At 40.6% G+C, this 18,059-nt stretch overlaps 2 protein-coding genes across 4 annotated transcripts; both read left to right on the forward strand.

The window, feature by feature from the left end:
* Positions 1-11,351: 11,351 nt before the first annotated feature.
* cbx3b (chromobox homolog 3b) lies at positions 11,352-14,822 on the forward strand. Of its 2 annotated transcripts, none has more exons than XM_068736200.1 (5): positions 11,352-11,563; positions 12,003-12,143; positions 12,241-12,397; positions 12,812-12,972; positions 13,626-14,822. In XM_068736200.1, the coding sequence occupies exons 1-5, from the start codon at positions 11,352-11,354 to the stop codon at positions 13,744-13,746; spliced, it is 792 nt and encodes a 263-aa protein (XP_068592301.1). In that variant the 3' UTR covers positions 13,747-14,822. The 2 variants fall into 2 exon arrangements, with proteins under 2 accessions (XP_068592301.1, XP_068592302.1); XM_068736201.1 differs by having other exon boundaries at positions 11,472-11,578.
* Positions 14,823-15,022: 200 nt separating this feature from the next.
* snx10b (sorting nexin 10b) lies at positions 15,023-16,858 on the forward strand. 2 transcript variants are annotated; one of them, XM_068735831.1, is made up of 6 exons: positions 15,023-15,130; positions 15,413-15,499; positions 15,589-15,689; positions 15,831-15,932; positions 16,082-16,291; positions 16,526-16,858. In XM_068735831.1, the coding sequence occupies exons 1-6, from the start codon at positions 15,098-15,100 to the stop codon at positions 16,653-16,655; spliced, it is 663 nt and encodes a 220-aa protein (XP_068591932.1). In that variant the 5' UTR covers positions 15,023-15,097; the 3' UTR covers positions 16,656-16,858. The 2 variants fall into 2 exon arrangements, with proteins under 2 accessions (XP_068591932.1, XP_068591931.1); XM_068735830.1 differs by having other exon boundaries at positions 15,027-15,130; positions 15,383-15,499.
* Positions 16,859-18,059: the final 1,201 nt, after the last annotated feature.

The following is an 18,059-nucleotide window of genomic DNA, read 5'->3' on the forward strand; positions in this document are numbered from 1 at the left end:
TGCACAGTAAGGAATCATTCACATAAAGATTTTACTCAGAAATGTGACTGGAACTAAATGAATAAACAAATAGTATGATGCAAGTTTTTTTGGCACATTTACAGATTTGACGAATTGGGGGTTAAAACAATTTATACTTTACTAGGAACATTATTAGGGTTAAAATGATTATATGATTAATCAATAAATCAATTTACAGAGAATTAAATCAACAACAAATAAAATATTTTTTGTTGTTAAAAAAAAAAAAAGGCCAAAGGTTTGCTCCTCAAACATGAGGATGTGCTGCTTTGTGCTATCATTGTATCACTGAGACTTAACTTGGGCTCTAGGAAACTGTGATGGGAGTTTTCCCTATTTCATGTTTAATAGACCAAACAATTAATTGATTCATCAAACAAATAATCATTAGAGTTATGGAAAAAAAGGATGTTTAACGTTATTATACTTGATGCATTCAGGGGTATGTGTATATATGAATATACGTGCATAGGTTTTACAGCCATGCTGGTGCTTGATATTTTGTTAGGTTTTGCCTCCCTCAAGTGGTGAGTAAGAGCACTGGCATTTCTGGGGATACACTATTTCCAAAAAATATCAATGTAGAAAGCAAGTTGAATGGGAAATCAAGAATAGCAAAGCCTTGTTACGCCCAACAACACAACTGAATTGTACTAGAGAATGAGAGAGAGAGAGAGAGCGAGAGAGAGAGCGAGCGAGCGAGAGAGAGAGAGAGAGAGAGAGAGAGAGAGGGCGGAGCATGTGGTCTTGACCAATGCAATGGGTTTGACCAGAAACTCAGAGAATCCCCCTGTCCTGCTGACAGCTGGAACGCCCCCTCCCCAATGACAGGCCAGAGCTGGATTCCTTCAATGAAAAGCGCTTTGATGGTTGGCAGGAACTCCTCTGGTTAGGCTTAATGGCTGTCAACTCTTGTCAGGTGATGGACGGGTGGGTGTTTCACCCCTGATAGTAACAAGCCCCTCCAGCAAGCCTCTGACTTTTGGAGAGCAGGACCGCTGCCATTTAACTTCTAACCTTCTCCCAACAGATGGAAACAGCCACAAGTGAGATGAAGGAGTGTAAAAGTGATGCAAATTCAGCCAACAGTTTTTAGCTACAGAAGCAAAGATGGGTGATGTTTTATTTTCCATTTTTACAAACTTTTAAACTTTCTTGTGAACTTCACTTTGTGATAATATCAATATCATAATATCATAATATTCATTTGCAACATTTTTAGTTACTTGTGTTTTCTCACCTACAGGCAACCACCACATTATTCAAGAAGGACAGAGACTTTTGTTACTTACAAGATCAGAAACTGCTTAAAGGTAACATGTTAGATCAAAAAGGTTTCTGTATGACTCTGGCGTCACTCGTCTCTTAAAGCCCCATCGCTACTGCAGCATTCAGCTTGAATTGCAGCCCCTTAACGCACCATTATCAGTATATGTATTCCATAGCCGGAGCAGCTCAGGTCTTCAGTTTGACAGTGAGAAGAAACTCTCAACATTACGAACATGTACACTGAGCTCAAACCCCACTGAGTTAAGTCAGACAGCAGTATTTCTCTTTTCTCTTGCTTCATCCCTCACCAACACACACGCACACTCAGAATACATCAACTGTAATTGTATATATTGACTTCAACTTAGCCCTGAGCTCCACGGCATAAATCACTGCTCGCCACCATCATGGCAGGCCTTCACGTCGTGGTGGTCCTTTGCATTGCAGAGAGGCAGCTCTGGGTTTGTGTGGGCATCCAGCCAGCTCTGACCTTCGAACATTTGAGCGCACACAGGAAATTTCTGTCCACATGAGCCTCAGTTAGCTGTCAGCCTCTGTTGTCTCTGACTATTAAATGTTATTCTTGCACAATCTGGCTTTTGTTGATATGCTACTGTAGTTCCATTATATTATAAATGTAATATATACATAAATGTATGTTAACACGATTGCTGGCTGGGCCACAAACATTTTTTTGTACAGATCTTCATGGTCCCCAGATGTTGAATCTTACTGTGTACCTGACATCCTGCAGCACAATTGTGTTGAAGTACTTCTACTTCAGAAAAAGGTAACTTTAGGTATGACATACCTTTAATTAATTTGGGGATAAAAGAAAGCCTCCCTTTTCCTAAATAGGTCATTTTCACAGCAGACATTTTGGCTTTTCACAGCATTTATTGTAAAGTTTGTCTAGTTGCACTATTCAACCTTCAAACTTGAGAGACCTCCTTGTGGTTTGAGGAATATCTGATGTCAATGTTCTAGACTCTTGGAGAATTCAGGTTCAGCCTTGGTTTGTCTGAAAATTGTGCTTTTGCTATCACTTTGCTGGCAGCTGCTGCACTTTATTCATCGCTCTGAGTCAAGTTGACCATGTTCACATTGTCAGGGTCCAAGAGTAAAACTAGCCTTCACCTTTGAGGTCTCTATAGAATATGCACATTTATTTTGTTTTGTTTGTCCTTCATGGAGTATTTATTTTGTTGTTTAACATTTTATCTGAGGACATTACTTCACCATGAGCTGAGCGTGATTTTACCTTCAGTTATTCCTCAGTAAATGAATTCATAGTCATCTTTGGGTGTAACTTGTTTGTGTTTATTTGACCCATCCACTTTTCTGTATCAGAGGCCAAGGAGCGCGACAAAGAGTCGATATTTGACTGGGACTTTCAAACCATGACACCAGTGTTCATGTCCCAAAGTGTTATTGAGTTATTTTGAAGTTACGCTAGTGATGTTTGTGATATTTTTTCTGTACTTATTTTTCATTGTTTCAATTTTTCTTAGTTTATGTACTTATTTTGATCCCCACCATGATGTTTTTCCTGAACCTAAGCAAATGTTCTTTTTTTTTAATTCAAAACATTAGCCACATGTTAACTGTGACCAGTGGAGCGTCCAGTACTGGGCGTTAGAGAATGACACCAGGGGGTCTGACCAAGTGTCAGTATGGGACAAGTTGGGATGAGAATGTGTTGGGGGTAACAGCGAGTATCCCCAAGTCCTGTTTTTATTTATTGTACCATAATTGTATGAATCTACTTGTAGGAGTCAGTGAAGGAAAGTAAATAACTCAAAATATAAAGGGTCTAAAATGTAAAATCTATTCCAACATTTTTTGGGAACCAGTCTTGAAATGCAGCCACAAATCTTATTAGTAAAACATAAGTCAGAGAAGTCTTTTCACTCACTTGCACATAAATCAGTTTCAGCTCTTTCACATCGTGGCCATTGACTCAGCTCCCCCTTAGATGGGTGGGGGATTGGGGGTTGGGGGGGGGTTGCAGTGTTGTTTACTATTGGCTTTGTGTGAAAAAAAGATGGAGCCCTGGTGTCTCCGCACTAACAAGGCCCACCTGAAAGAACGAGGGGAAATATAAGCCGGCCTGTGCTTGCCACTTCATTTCCTGACTGGTAAGAGCCTGTTTCCTGTGCATCAGCCTAAACATGGCATTTCACCGGAGGGAATCTGCCACTTGTTCCCCTGCCTGAGTTTCCCCTTTCTGCTTTTGACTCTCAGCTGCAAACAATTTATTTCCAAGACACACCGAGTAACAGTTTCCAGATTAACCCCTGATAGGATTCTAATTGATAATGACATTTTGGAGGATGGACAATGTAAATCAGCTTCATGTTTTGTCAGGTCCAGGCAGTGGTTCAAACCCGAGGGAGTGGTTGTGGTTTTTCAGCGCTTTATACCAATGTGTGGAAAGCAAGCTCTGGAAACAAATTTTCACACCCAGCAACTATTTCATGGCAAGTATAAAGCTGTCTACTTGAGGAAGAGCTGTCTTGCCTACAAACAGTGGCGGCTTTGATTTAAATGAACACAGAGTTGTGTGCCACATATGTGGAACAAATGTTAGACATCTTGCTTTTTACTTGTGAATTCAGAGAAATTAAAGGAGTAATTGGACATTTTTCAAAATAAGTGTATTCACTTTCTTGTTGTCTTTTACGCTAAATATGAAACCACAGTCAGCAGCTGGTTAAGGTTGGGGTATGCTCAAAAATAGCTTGTTCATACGACTTGCTGTCCAACCACATTGGAGGTCAAAAGGGTTTATGGCTGTTCCAAATGACTAAACTCAAGTCAGGGCTGAAATCCTGCCGACATGAATGGGGATGAGATGTGATAATTGTTAATCATGGGGATAACACTTTCAACAAATTTCTTAGAAAGTGCTCATAGTGTTGTAGGCTACACACACAAAGTGACATGAATAGTTGCATAGGATGAAAAAACTGAGAAAAACGTATCAACCCTGCCAACTCTCTCGCCTCTGCAGACCGCTCTGCGTGAAGTGGGCATAATGTTTGGGTTTTATGTTTTGAAAAGAAATTACCCAAATGACCCACCCAAAGTATGAGTGGAGGGCTTTTAAGATGTTTGACTATATGCTACACAATCTGTTAGATCATACTGGTGCCTTTAACTGAAGTGCAGCACAAAGACTGGAAAAAGCTGGCATTGTCCAAAGGTAAACCAGTAGAGACTCCAGGAAGCCACTACGCCTGCCCAAGAAATAATCCTACACCTAATCCTTTTTATACCTTGGTTTCTAAACAGATAATTAGTAATGTTAATTAGTTACCTTCAGAGGTCCTGGTAGGTGAATTTGGTTTCCTTTGGACCAAGCCAGCCTATTCCCCTGTTTTCAATCTTTACGCTAAGCTAAGCTAAACTAAGCTAAGATGACTGTAGCTTCATATTTACTGAACAAATATGGTATTAAATCAATCTTCATATCTAATTACTTTGCAAACAAATATTTCCTTTATTCCTTAAACTATTGATTTTTTACTTTCCATGAAATCGTGAATATGTTTGCTGTCATATAAACCCGAAAAACATACATACTTGTAGCCTATCTCTTACTCATGTCACCAGAAGTGTTAGATTTTAGGTGCAGCCGTGTGGCTAGGTATCGTTTTCAAGAACACAACAACAAACTATTTTTTTATATTAAATGTTGCAATTATAATCCTTCTGTTCATTTTATTGTCTTCTGAACCTCATCAACACAACACAACTTCTCAAACCTGACTTCAATGTTTTAAGTCAAAACTAGACTGTTTACTTCTTGGAATAAACTCAGTTACTGTCTCCATCAATTATCCGGATTTCACCACAGTGTACTCTGGGCCTTTGTTCAGAGTTTGCAGGATGATTACTGGCAGGACCTGCTTAAAGCTGTTATTTTCCAGATGGCAGGCAGGCAAGACTCAAGAGCTGGTTAGTCCCACCATGTGCATGCTGGAGCCTACGTAGAAACCACTTAGCCTTCAGAAGGCATGGAGCTGCTATAGGCCTGGCTGAGCTGAAATGGGTCATGGTCAAAGCACTTCTGGCTGAGGAAGAAAAGCTTCAGATCCCCAGGACCCAGAAAGCAAATGCTCTGTATTTGAGGGGAAAGCCTTGGATTCAGACCCGTGCAGACCAGACACCAAATTTGATTGCAGATGGGCTGGTTTCCTGCAGCCAGAGGGGGGAAAAGTGGGGTTTAAGGGGTTGAATCTTGATTGGATGTGGAGCACATCTAAAGTTCAAAGCGTACAGCTGTGAGAAAGAGAAAGAGTGAAAGGTCAACAGACTGGATTCGGTGGTTTGTGGAGCTGCACTCAATGAGAGTTGACAACCAGCAGCTGCACAGTGACAAGGAGATTTACCAAGGCAAAGGTCTTCTCACCACTCAAGGATGAGATACTATTCAGCTGTCTACTTGCTGAAAAGAGTTCAGCCATCGTTTATAGCTTTCATATTCATGTGATAAATACATAGAAGAGATATTGCTTATATGCCATGTGGAAACAAGGAGAGACAGCTGCTCTGTCCAAAGGTAACAAAATCTGCCTACCAGCCTCTATAAAGCTCACTTTCTAGCATGTTATATCTTGCTTGTTTAAGCCTGACAAAAAAATGCCCCTATGCTTATTAGGGGAAAAAACAAGTCACGGGAGAGTTCCTTGTTTGGGTTCACTGGATGGTGATGGGCAGCTTTGAAAGGGAACACTTAACGTCAGGAGAAACTGATATGGAAGAGGATGTGTGACAAAGGTCGAACACAAGAAAGCAAACAATCTCCGTGTAGACAGCAGCATTCATTGCTTTGTGAGTAACCAGTGGAGAGCAATCCATCAAAAGTCAGTTACTGTGAGTATTTGTCTCACATTACATAACAAAAATCAACGATTATATTTATGCTGTATCAGAAAATGGCACCATTAAATCAGTGTCAGATTACATTTTGCAGCCTTCATTTAAAAAAACATTTTTCTGAGATTTGAGAGAGAATTTGAGGACTTTCGTTAATTAGTTTCATTACAGGGAAACCAGTTTACCATGAAAGTCATCAAAATAAAGCGTATACTTTATCTCTCTAAAAAAACCCTGACAGTATCAGTTCTGTGAGCTGACTGACACATTCCTCCACGTCCCTCTGAAAGGACTTAATTTAACTTCACGTTTTACTCTGCCCCGAGTCAACGAGCTCCATCAGCCACAAAACTCACAAGAACAAAACACACCCTCACAGAGAAAAGAAAGAAAAGTTAGGAGAATGACACAGAGAGACTGGGAGAAAAAGAGTAGAAGAGGGGGGGGATAGGTTCAAAGGCGATCTTTCTCCATTCCACTCTTATCCATTCACTTCGTACCACTTTGGCCCCCGGGGGGATGGGGGTCGCTTGTCATTGGTGCCATTCACCTGTCAATCAGAGTGTTACGAGATCTGATGGGTTTAGAGCGGAAACCCCCAGCCAAGAGGCACATGGGGTGAAGTCATCACCTTCACTATCTGACTTGTTCTGAAACTTCTATCCTGATACTTCACTTTCTGATGCTGGGGGAACTTCCTACTTCTGTACAAATGAGTCATCAACTCTAAATTGTGCCAAGAGTCCAGTTTATTTATGTCTATTGGTTTGGTTACGATTTCTTAGTCATGTTTCAGTTCTGATGTAATACACTACAAAAGTCATGCATAGCACTACAGCCACAGAGAGTATAATAAGTATTATAAGTATTGGAGTTATAATATAATAATCATTATTATATTATTATTATTATTATTATCTCTACATAGATTCTACATAAAGACAATCTGTATCTTGAACATTAGGCCATTTAGACAGTGTATGATGGGCAATACATAGTTGTCATTAGGACATTACTGTAATTTGTCCTTGAGCAAAATCAACCTACTGCAAATGTCTAACCTTTCCAAAATGGCACATATACTGTATATGAATAACATATTTGGAGTTTCTGATTTTACAATATACAATCATCTTATTAAATGTGATGCATTTTTATAGTGATCTCAACAGACATTTATGGTTTGAAAACTGAAATCTTCTAATCGAAATCTGCAGTGAAACGAAGATATACATTCCTATTGTATTCATTCCAAGTGACTATATAGCAACAAAGCATAGCAATAACTATCCCCTCAAGCCCTCCGTTCCAGAACAAGGTATAGAATAACACAGAAGAAAGTATCTGGGGCCACGATAAGTGCTCTGGAACAAGAGACAGATTTCCGCAAGCGAACCCAGGTGGTCTGCCGTCCCACGTCCTCTGTCATGAAAAGTCACTTTTCTCTCCAATGCTGCTGCATTCATACAGAGGACATAAACTATACTGGAGCCCGTTGCACCAGAGCCAGATAGATTCAGTGTGTGACTCTGATTGTGATCTGAAGACAGCGTGTGGAGCTGTTGAAGGTGCTGAGGGCTCCTGCAGTAGTGACAGAGTTGGTGACAGTAAAGCATCTGAGCTCTCATACTGCTGCCTTTACTCCAAATGTGCTGTGTGTGTGTGTGTGTGTGTGTGTGTGTGTGTGTGTGTGTGTGTGTGTGTGTGTGTGTGTGTATCTGCATTACATGTAAGAATGATCTCCAAGAAAACACTGCAAATATGCGGCCAATCAATCAATTAATCAATCAATCAGTCAGTCATGAGCTCATGTAAACCACTTTCTCCCCCAGACCAGCCATCCATGTTACCATTTCACTGCTCTTTATATAACCAGATTAACGCTTGTTAAGAATAACAGGGCCAATGTGAATGTCCTCACCCTCGCTGTAACCGGAGAGCCTCGAGGAGGTACTGAGGGAACGTCAGGGGCCCTCGTTGTGAAAAGCGACCAGTCAGGCTTGGCCTGAGCCACACAGACCACTACTCAATCCATCCACAGCCCCTCACAGCAGGATCCAGCCATCTGGACTCATTTCTGCTCTGACAAGGTGGCTCTCAAGGCCCATCTGTATGAGGGCTGCATTCACAGAGGGCCCCAGGAATGTGCTTGTCTGGGAGAGAACTAAGCTGATTTAAGGGATGGCAGTTCAACGCGATATATCTTTACACCCTTTACACTGGAGCATGTCATTTCATCAACATCTGTATTTCATTTTTAGTGCCCTGGTCAAACTAGGGTTCAGTCCGTTTGGTTTTAGGCACAAAGATAGGCCTCAAGTCACTCCGTTAATCCCTGTTGTTGAATCATTTAGGCTACAAACACATGCAAGTGTTTGTAAAACATCTAAAATATTTCTATAATTACCTTAAATCCCAAGTCCTACAATCCAGGTTGTCATTTAATTGTTTTCATGGTTCCGTAATAGTTGAAAACAGAAGATGAAAAAGATGTTTTTTTTACCGAGTTATTTGTAAATGTAGCCATGGTTCACCAGCCAGTCAGTCATTTCTGTTGCTTAACTCTCTCTCTCCCCATATTTCATATCTGTCAATTTATTCCATAAAGGTGAACATGCAAAAAAAAGTTGTAAATGTAGAAATGTTTGTCCTGTGTTTCTGAACATTGCCCAGCTGAAACAATCCACTGACTTTCCAGAGTTTGGTTAAGATATCCCAAAGGCATCCATACCATACTGGGCAGTAAATCCAGACAGGACCTCACTGCATGCATTACTGCCATTCCTGCGCCTGCAGCGACAGCTCAACCCTATTAGCTGTTCGGTTACTATGGGAACTAGTTCTAAAACCCCAAAAGAGCCAAGAGGAACGGGTCAGAGGGCAACTGCAGGACGTACGGCAGATAACTAGCACATGTCTTGCCTTGAATTCTGGGTCTACTCACAGGGAAAGCATACTGTAACCTACTGCATGTCATGTATGGTTGACCTGTTCTGTTGTTAAAACTGTAAAAAAAAAAATATATATATATATATATACGTATATTTATATAAATATATATATATATATGGTACTACTTTTTAATAAGGCATTCTTTATACAGGGTTTATAAGTTGTAACTAATTACTTTATTAATGGTTAATAAATAATCTACAGAAGCTTCGATCAGTTTTAATATTATTAATAAATTATTTATAAAAACAAGAAAGAATCCTTCAATCAACCATTCAACTTGGCTGCTTCCCTGAAGAATATCTGAACCACAATCCATTCATCAACAATTAATTAAAACTGTATTAATGACTATTAGCTATTTATAAAGACAACTTAAAAAACTTTTGAAAAAGGTTCTTTTTACCTAAATTATAGCTCTGGCATTGTAAAAATGTTAATTCTAGGATGCAACTAAAAAAATACAAGTTTACAATTTCAAGTTTACCGCAACCGTGGAGGCTCTTCACAATTCAGGAGAGAAAGTTTTTCCAATGACTTAGAAGTTGGTGAAGATAGAGTTACCCATTTGAAAAGAGAGCGGCTGAGCAAAGACGGAAAATGGTGTTTAATTGTTGAGAACATTTTCAACACAGTGTTAATAATTTATTACAGAAGAAAACAGCAGCGTACCACCTTGGCTTTATCAATACACGCTGCAGTTCCTATTGCCTACATGTATCCACTGCACTGGGAGTTCAATGGGGACGTATGTGTCGGTCCAAATGATCAAACATGGATGCATAAGACTTGCGTTCTGGCCCAATCAATAAGCTCCTTTTTCTGGATATGATACACACCACATTCATCATCCATGCAGGCGTCTGTCAGCCTTTTTTCACAGAAACCCCTTTTAATCACATCCCCGGAGCCTCCCCACTGTTTCCCTATTGAAAATTAAACAGAAATATTAATTCTTAGAACTGTGACACATCACCATGTGCTGCTTTTACTGTGGGCATCCCAGTATCTGTGTTACATTCTTATGGTACTGTTGCAGTGAATGCTTTAGTGAATTTCATGAACAAATGTGTGCAATGTTACATAATCCTGCCTTGAGGATGAGATGGTATCAGAAACGACATCAGAGTGCATCAGAGGCAGCTCCAATGTGAGTCCATCTCCCGGTAAAAACCTTTTGTTCTGCTGCCTTCTGCTATGAGCTTTCCTGCATAAATCCATTCTCATAGTTAACTGGGGCGCAGGAGCTGAACCTGGCAGTCCAATACAAGCAGACAGCGTCCCCCAGTGGTGTGTTACAAAACTGTGTAGAGTAACTGGCTGGAAAAAAGGAAAACTTGGTCAAGTAGGAAGGCCTGTCAGTGCTGCTTACTTGGCCAATCAGCAGCTTTCGGGTTTTCTATTGGCTAAAATGGAGATGTCAATCAAATCCTCCAGAGGGTGTTTTTCTGTGGTCTCCTCAGTGCAGTTTAGAAGGTGGTGAGGTACACATCCCCTCCGTGAAAATCCACGTGCTAACATCAAAATTGTCATGTTTATAGTAGCAATACTGCAATGTATAATACATAAGATGCTGCATTCACAGGCTTACTTAACTAAAAAATACTTAAATAATAACAATTAAAAAGAATGGCAGTATTCTGCATAGGCCTAACATTATATTTGTGGAATATTATTTTGTATGCATTAAGCTGCATTTTAATGGTGTTAAAGATGGGGCTAATTGTAACTACTTATATACTGTTAGATCATTTAATCTATAACAATGTATTATATTCTATGTTGAGCATATGTTTTAATATGTAAATTCCTTGGTTACAAAGTAACAAACTACCAATAGCGGTAACATAAATGTAGTGGAGTAAAAAGTGATAGACAAATTATTTTTTCGTCTGAAAGTATAAATTAATTAATTAATTAATTTTAAAGTACTTTAAAATATAAAGTAGCATCAAATGGAAATGCTTAAATAAAGCCTGAGTGCTTCGAAATTGCAAACAAATTGTAAATATTATATTATATTATATTATATCCAAATAAATTAATATTTGCTTCAACTAACAAAAACAGTGTATGGTGAGGCACTGGCAGCGCACACAGTCCTGTGCCATACCCAGCTGACGCCCATGGGTGGCAGGGCTGTTCTGGACCACTGGACTGGGGACGGACTGCTCTCTGATTGGTCGGCGGTGTGCGCGTCCCCGTCGTCTCCTCCCGGTTTTCCTGGCATGACCTTTTCCCTTGGCAACCACTTCCTCCGAGCATCCACGGCCATCTTTAATTTCAAGTCATTCATGAAAAGTTGTTTCGCTCATGTAAACACGCCGAGCGACACCTTTGCGCACAAAGCAGCGTCGACGGCGCTGTGTGCATGTAGTTTCCAGCGACGTGCTCCAAACAGAGCCGAGCAGCACCGCAGCAGGCTGTCCGCCGAGATTAAGTAAACACCGAAAGCGTACGTGCATATTGTTCAGTGTGGCGTCTTGTGCATCACTCGGGCACGTTTCCACACGTTTTCAGGCTACTGTTTTGCGCAATATCCTCAAAGCTAAACTGTCTGAATGAGCTATACACGTGTGTAGATAGTAACGTGTTGCGTTTTGGACTGAAGGAGTAGTATGGTGTGCTCCCGTAAGAGACAGCAGGTGGAGCGCTAGAATAAGTATACGGATCATTGTCTGAAGGGCACAGCTGAGTACTCAGCACTGCCATGTTGTTGTGCAAACACCCCCATTAGCAGGGGAGACGGAAGTGTTTATTTCTAACATCACGGTGGAGTTTTAACAATAACAAACTGTCACTTTATGTGTTGTTTTATACGCTGTGAACTGCCAGTGACACACGCTGGTTGTCATTAATTGGCGTCTCTTTAATGGCAGGATGAGAAAGAAGCAGACAGCCAAACAGAGGAAGACAGAGGAGACTCCAGTTGTCCAGGAGTTTGTGGTAGAAAAAATAATTCGCCGCAGAATCTTTAACGGGAGAGTGGAGTACTTCCTGAAGTGGAAAGGTTTCACTGAGTGAGAGAGATTTGCTTTCTCATATCGTGTGATTATTTTTGTTTTGTTTTTGCATCATATTAAAGTGTATTCTCTCCTTGCCTCTATGTATTTACAGTGCAGAAAACACATGGGAACCTGAGGACAATCTGGACTGCCCTGAACTCATTGAAGAGTTCCTGAGAAACACTCACTTCTTAGAGGGGAATGAGGAAGATCACACCGAGCAAGAGTTAATTCCCAAAGAAGAAATGACAGAGCAGGAGACGGAAATTGTGAGTATTGTGAGAAATGCAGTGGCAAAGTGTCTGTAAGTTTATGTTGTTTCCATGTTATTCACAGAACTTCTGCATATTATTAGATACTATTTATGTAGCGCATTACCAATTAATTCAGGAAGCTGTATATCTTACGGTTAAAAGAAGCTGCTCTGGATTCAAGTAAAAATATCTGACCATGTTGCCTTTTTTGAGGTTTTTAAGGCTCAATATGAAACTAAATGGCGTGTGAACGTGGCTAGTTTTGCAATGCCCCTGAAAGTGAAATCAATAAAAACGTCTTTTCTTTCTAAATAGGCATGTACAGTGAAAAAAAAGGGGGGGGGGAAATCCCCATCTAAGCTTTTTCCTCATGCGGATGTTGTCTTTGTGGTTTCTTCTGCTCCTTTGTCCTTGACATTCTCTTCGCAGTCCTGTATGCAGTCTCAGCAGCAGGCTCACACTGTGCAGAGCAACAGCGAACCAAATGACACGCAGTCAGACACGCCCACTAACCTCAGCACTTACCTCGAGCCTGAATGCATCATCGGCTCCACAGACAGACAGGGAGAGCTCATGTTTCTCGTCAAATGGTAACTCCACCACTTCCTCTTTTCTTTGTCCTTGAATGAATGTCAGGGGGCTGTTTAAATGTTTGTCTGCTGGTAAAACTCACAATCGTTCATGTTTAAAGCTGCAATCTACATGTTCAATCTACAGGGAGGATGATGGAGCATCTAGTGTCAGGTTTATGCAGGTGTTTCATCTTGTTGTGCAGTGATAATGTCATATTATGTGAATATATAATTAACAAAGGAGACGAAGTTAGATTACACGTTGGCCGTGACAAAACACTCAGATTAGTAACCGATTAGGGAGATCATGCTGCCATTATAAAGAAGCAGCACTTATTCATTAACACCTGTCAAACACAGAGGTATTTCAAAGTGCTTTACATAAGGACAAGAAATTGATTATAAAAACATTTAAAACACAATAAAATAAGAAGCTGTTAAAATAAATGTAAAATGGACAAAAAAAATCAACCGGAAACATTTAAATATCTATTTCGAATCCCATAACTTAACTGAAATGCAGCACTAAAAGTTGTATTACCCATTGAAGTGTCATTGGATATTAGCCTTTCCTCCTTCACAATAACCTTCTCAAAACTGGCAGGACTTTGTGCTGCTGTTGAAACATTAAAAGTAGGAGGCCGCCGTCTTAATGGTGCGTATCCCCACAGGAAGAACTCCGACGATGTGGCCCTGCTGCCGGCCCGCGAAGCCAGCGCCAGGTGTCCCCAGGTGGTCATCGAGTTCTATGAGCAGAAGCTGACCTGGCACTGCGGAGACGAGGAGCAGTGAAATGTGTGCGTGGGTTGTGTACAGAGGCGAACTGATAAACAGCTGTGCTCTCGCCTGAAGCTTAGTTTAACCTCCATCGAGTGTCCTCCTTCAGCTGACATTAGAGGCTCGCTGTGTGAAATTGCGCTGCAGGTAGAATTCCAGATTCTGGCAGGTGCGAGAGCCTCAGCGGGGAGGGATTTTTAGAGCTCTCAGTCCCGCGGTGCTCAACGAGGTCTGTGTGCCTTTGTGGAGACTGCGATGGAGAATAAAACTAACTTTTGAGTAGAGCAGCTGATTTGAGATCAGACTAACCTGTAGCAGCTTTGGTCTCGTGTAAGCGGACTCGATCACTGTGGACATGCATTAAGTTTGTATTGCTATGTAGTAATTTAGTATTTGATGTCCTGTTTAGCTACATCTTGGTTGTTTGGTGTGTGCTTTATACCTTTTATTATGTAGACAGAGTGAACTAACTGTTGTCCAATCCATTCCTCCGTGTAGCTTTTAGTCAGAGCTGAAGATTGTAAACCTGTTGTTCTAACTTGTTTTGTGTGTGGTGTTTAGAGCCACAGCTTTTACTGTGTCTCTCTATGACCCTTGTGTTTGATGTGGAATATTTAAAATAATTGCCCACCAGAAATTTCCTAATTTTTCTAATCAGCTGCTAAGTACCAAATATTGTCTTCTACTCTGTATTGACTTATAATAAGAATATTATTGAGTTTTAAAAAAATTAAATGTTATCTGGTGCTTACACAAAGTTGTGGCACAATTAATACAATTTTCTTAAAAAAAATTAAAATAAATCAATTGAGATTAACACAAAAACTGATGTGCACCTGTCATGGCTAATAGGTTGTTGAATGTCGCACTTTAGATATGAGACTGTCCAATTACTGTACAAAGGGCATTGTCTTGCAGTAATTATACAGGTCTGTTGATGGCACTGTCCTGACTTGACATATCTCCCATGACTGTTATGGGACACTCAGCTCAACCATAAACCTCTGAAAAACACACCTGCTACTGAATTACTGTAACTGTTGACCATGGATCTGTGAAGTCTCTGTGAATAAAGGAAACCTTTTTGTGAAGCTTTTCTCTTGTTTTCTTTTTTACGGTCACATTTGTCATGTGCTAAATGATCTGGGAGGAACATCAATTCAACAAATAATCAATTTAAAAACAGTAGTTTTGGATGTCTAAATGACGAAGAAGGAAGAGCTTATCTCAGTCTTGTGACTTTGTTTTGAAACCTTTGTTCCTAGTCAGTCAAAGTTGGACATATAAACGGCGCTTACACAATGCTAAGCTAAGCACCACATTATCTGGCTGACTTAACTGAGAGTCAAACAAGAACATTTGGATTATGAGAGAAGAAACTGACAATGCTGTGGCTCAGGTTGGTCTGAAGTTATATTATAATTCTGATGAGATTTGTAACCAGTTTTATAGTTATTAAAAAACCTTAAATGTCACAAGTTGAGTTCAGAAGCTTTAAATTCTGGTACAGACTTAAAAAACAACTTGTTTTTTGTCTTTAGCAATAAAATTATATTTGGTGGGATTTTCCAATCTTGATTCTTGTCGGGTTGGTCATTGCACTTCCTCTATGTGCCAATAAAACATTTCCCCTTTTTCTTAATGTATTCAGTTCAGTGTCTCTCCTGCCTTCTCAATGCAGCAGGTGATCAGTGTTTGGGTGCGGGACCCACGGATACAAAAGAATGACTTTTGGCATGCCTACATAGACTACGAAATTTGTTTACATGTAAGTAAAACGACAAAAGGAGGTTGTTTTAGCCTTTACATTATACATTGAGCTTATAACGTGTGTATCACACTTGTGTCCTGATTTAGACCGACAGCGTGTGCTTTACCAAGAAGATCTCAATTGTGAGAAGGAGGTTCAGTGAGTTTGTATGGCTCAGGCAGAAGCTACAAGCAAATTCACAGCTAATGTAAGTAAATCTTACTGTGTTTTGAACTGACAATTTTAGCAAAAACAGAACACATATACTTTCAGTTTGTTTTCATGTTAAAGGTAATCTGCACTATGGTTCCTGTCATTTTTAGGGTGTATTTGTTTTTTTTGTGTGCAGGGTACGGCTACCAGAGCTGCCTCCAAAGAACCTCTTCTTCAGCCTGAACAACGCCCAACAGATCACTGAGCGGATGAAAGGGCTCCAGAAGTTTTTGGAACAGTAAGAGTGACCTCACAGATCAATTACCATGTGAACTTTGTCACAGCACAACAAACCATAACAAAACTGCTGACAGTTTCCATAAACACAGGGCCACATGACTACTGTTCTCACAAATACAATATATTGAAATTGTCCTTACTCTCCAGGACCCTCCAGAGCCCTCTGCTGTTGTCGGACAGCTGCCTGCATCTTTTCCTGCAGTCACAGCTCAGCGTGTCCAAGATGGAGGCGTGTGCTGTCGGACAGACCCACTACTCTGTGGCCCAGGCGGTCCAGCGCTGTGGTCTGAGGCGATTCCACTCTGAAGAGGATCTGCAGAAGGACCTCAGCACGTCTTGTGACTATGACTCAGACAGGTTTGTAATATTAGACTTTTTAGTCTTTCTCCACTACAAAAATTTCATAGAACTGAAAGCCTTTTACATCTAATGATAGAGCTTTGTCATCAGCAAAGGCAAAATATGCTTTTAAGTATAGACTCACTGATGTATTTTCCAGGACAGATAATATGAGAACTCCTTCTGCCTCATTTTCCAAATTATGAAATTGTATTCACTTTCCATCCTCTGTTCTGGTGTCTGTCATTCCAGCTCAGAGTGTTTAGATCCAGAGCTTCGGATTAAAGATTTGGCAATAAACAAAGCAGAGCATACGGCTTCGCTTGATCTCATGGGAACCAGCCAGGACGAAACCCTCAGCTGCTCATGTGGTTCTACATGAAAACATCATCATTATCACATCATCACACCTTCGGCACAGATGAAATTTGCCTATTAACCCATCATACTGCACTTTTGGTTTGTGGTTGCTCTAAGTATTTCACTTGTTAAAAAAAAAAATCATAGCTTATTATGTTGTTATTGGGGCAATTCAGTTTGAACCATGTACAGTAAATACTAATAAAAATGTAACTATTGTACATCCATAAAGTGTTGTGAACCTGTGTTCCGTCTGCATAGCTAAAAAGTTGTAGCAACAATTTGCCTGAAGATGGCAGTGTTGGTACATCAATCTGTTTGTAGAATCACTTATCCCATGAACATTTGTGGCAACTGTCCATATTCACTTCATAAACAAACAAAGTAGAAGCATCACTAGTTATGGTCATTCACAAGGTGTATTTTTGCCAGATATTTGCAGATAATGCAATACCTTAAGCAGTGACCGCCTGATGTCTCTCTCTGTGGCTGACCTCCCCCTCCTAATAAAGTGAAAGGTGTGGGAAGCTTGTCATGTGGCGGCCACTGCAGTGCTTAGCAGTATGATGTATAATAGGGTCTCTGCAGAGCTTTCAGACAGCCCCCCTGTCAGGTGTGTGGCTGGTAGGAGGTCCAGTTGGATCCCAATGGACTCGCTCCTGTCTGAGAGGGCCACCAAGGAGACAGGCTACATTGCTCCCTGCTGAACAAAATGCCAGCTGCACTGACAAGTCACCTTTTCTACCCTTCTCTCTCGCTATACTTGCATGAGTCTGTGCACTACAGTCACATTTATCTGTGTGCGTGTGCTGAATACATATGTGCTCCCACAGTGAGCAGCACCATGCTTATGCAGAGGTAATGACCACTAAACAGAGTGACGGCAGGCTGATATATCTGCACAGCTAATTAGATTAGCTTTGTCTCTCTGCAGCGGTGGTGATATTCATTATAAATTCAGAGCAGACAATAGGCTTGTGTTGGAGAGAATGGAGAGGTGACAGCACCTCAGACCTACTTTGAGCAGAAGAACAGTTTGGACAGTAGGAAAGCCCACCAACTCAAATTGTGTGTGTGGGGGGGGGGGGGGCATTTTGCCTGAAGATGTGTGGGTGTACATGTGTGCTCATGCATGTCCCGATATGCTAATGCAGTATATGCATGTGTCGTCTTTGACAGTGTGGGACAGCATTACCCTGCATGGCTTCAAACCTTCAAACACTGAGGTTGTCAGCGCTGCAGATGTTTGCTTTAGCTAGATATTCAAAAGAGGTTTATGCCTCTAATACATTCAGAAAACACACCTGAATTGTTGAAGTACAGGCATTTTATACACAAATGTGTGCAAATGGAATGCCAAGCCCGTTTTACCAAAACAATTAAAGGCTCTCCTTTAGACTTGTTGGTAAATGCATTTTACAGAAAG

This window comes from Cebidichthys violaceus, unplaced genomic scaffold (genome assembly GCF_023349555.1).
Source record: "Cebidichthys violaceus isolate CVI_PGR_0920_01 unplaced genomic scaffold, fCebVio1.0.p SCAF_7, whole genome shotgun sequence".
In the NCBI taxonomy this organism is placed as follows: Eukaryota; Metazoa; Chordata; class Actinopteri; order Perciformes; family Stichaeidae; genus Cebidichthys; species Cebidichthys violaceus.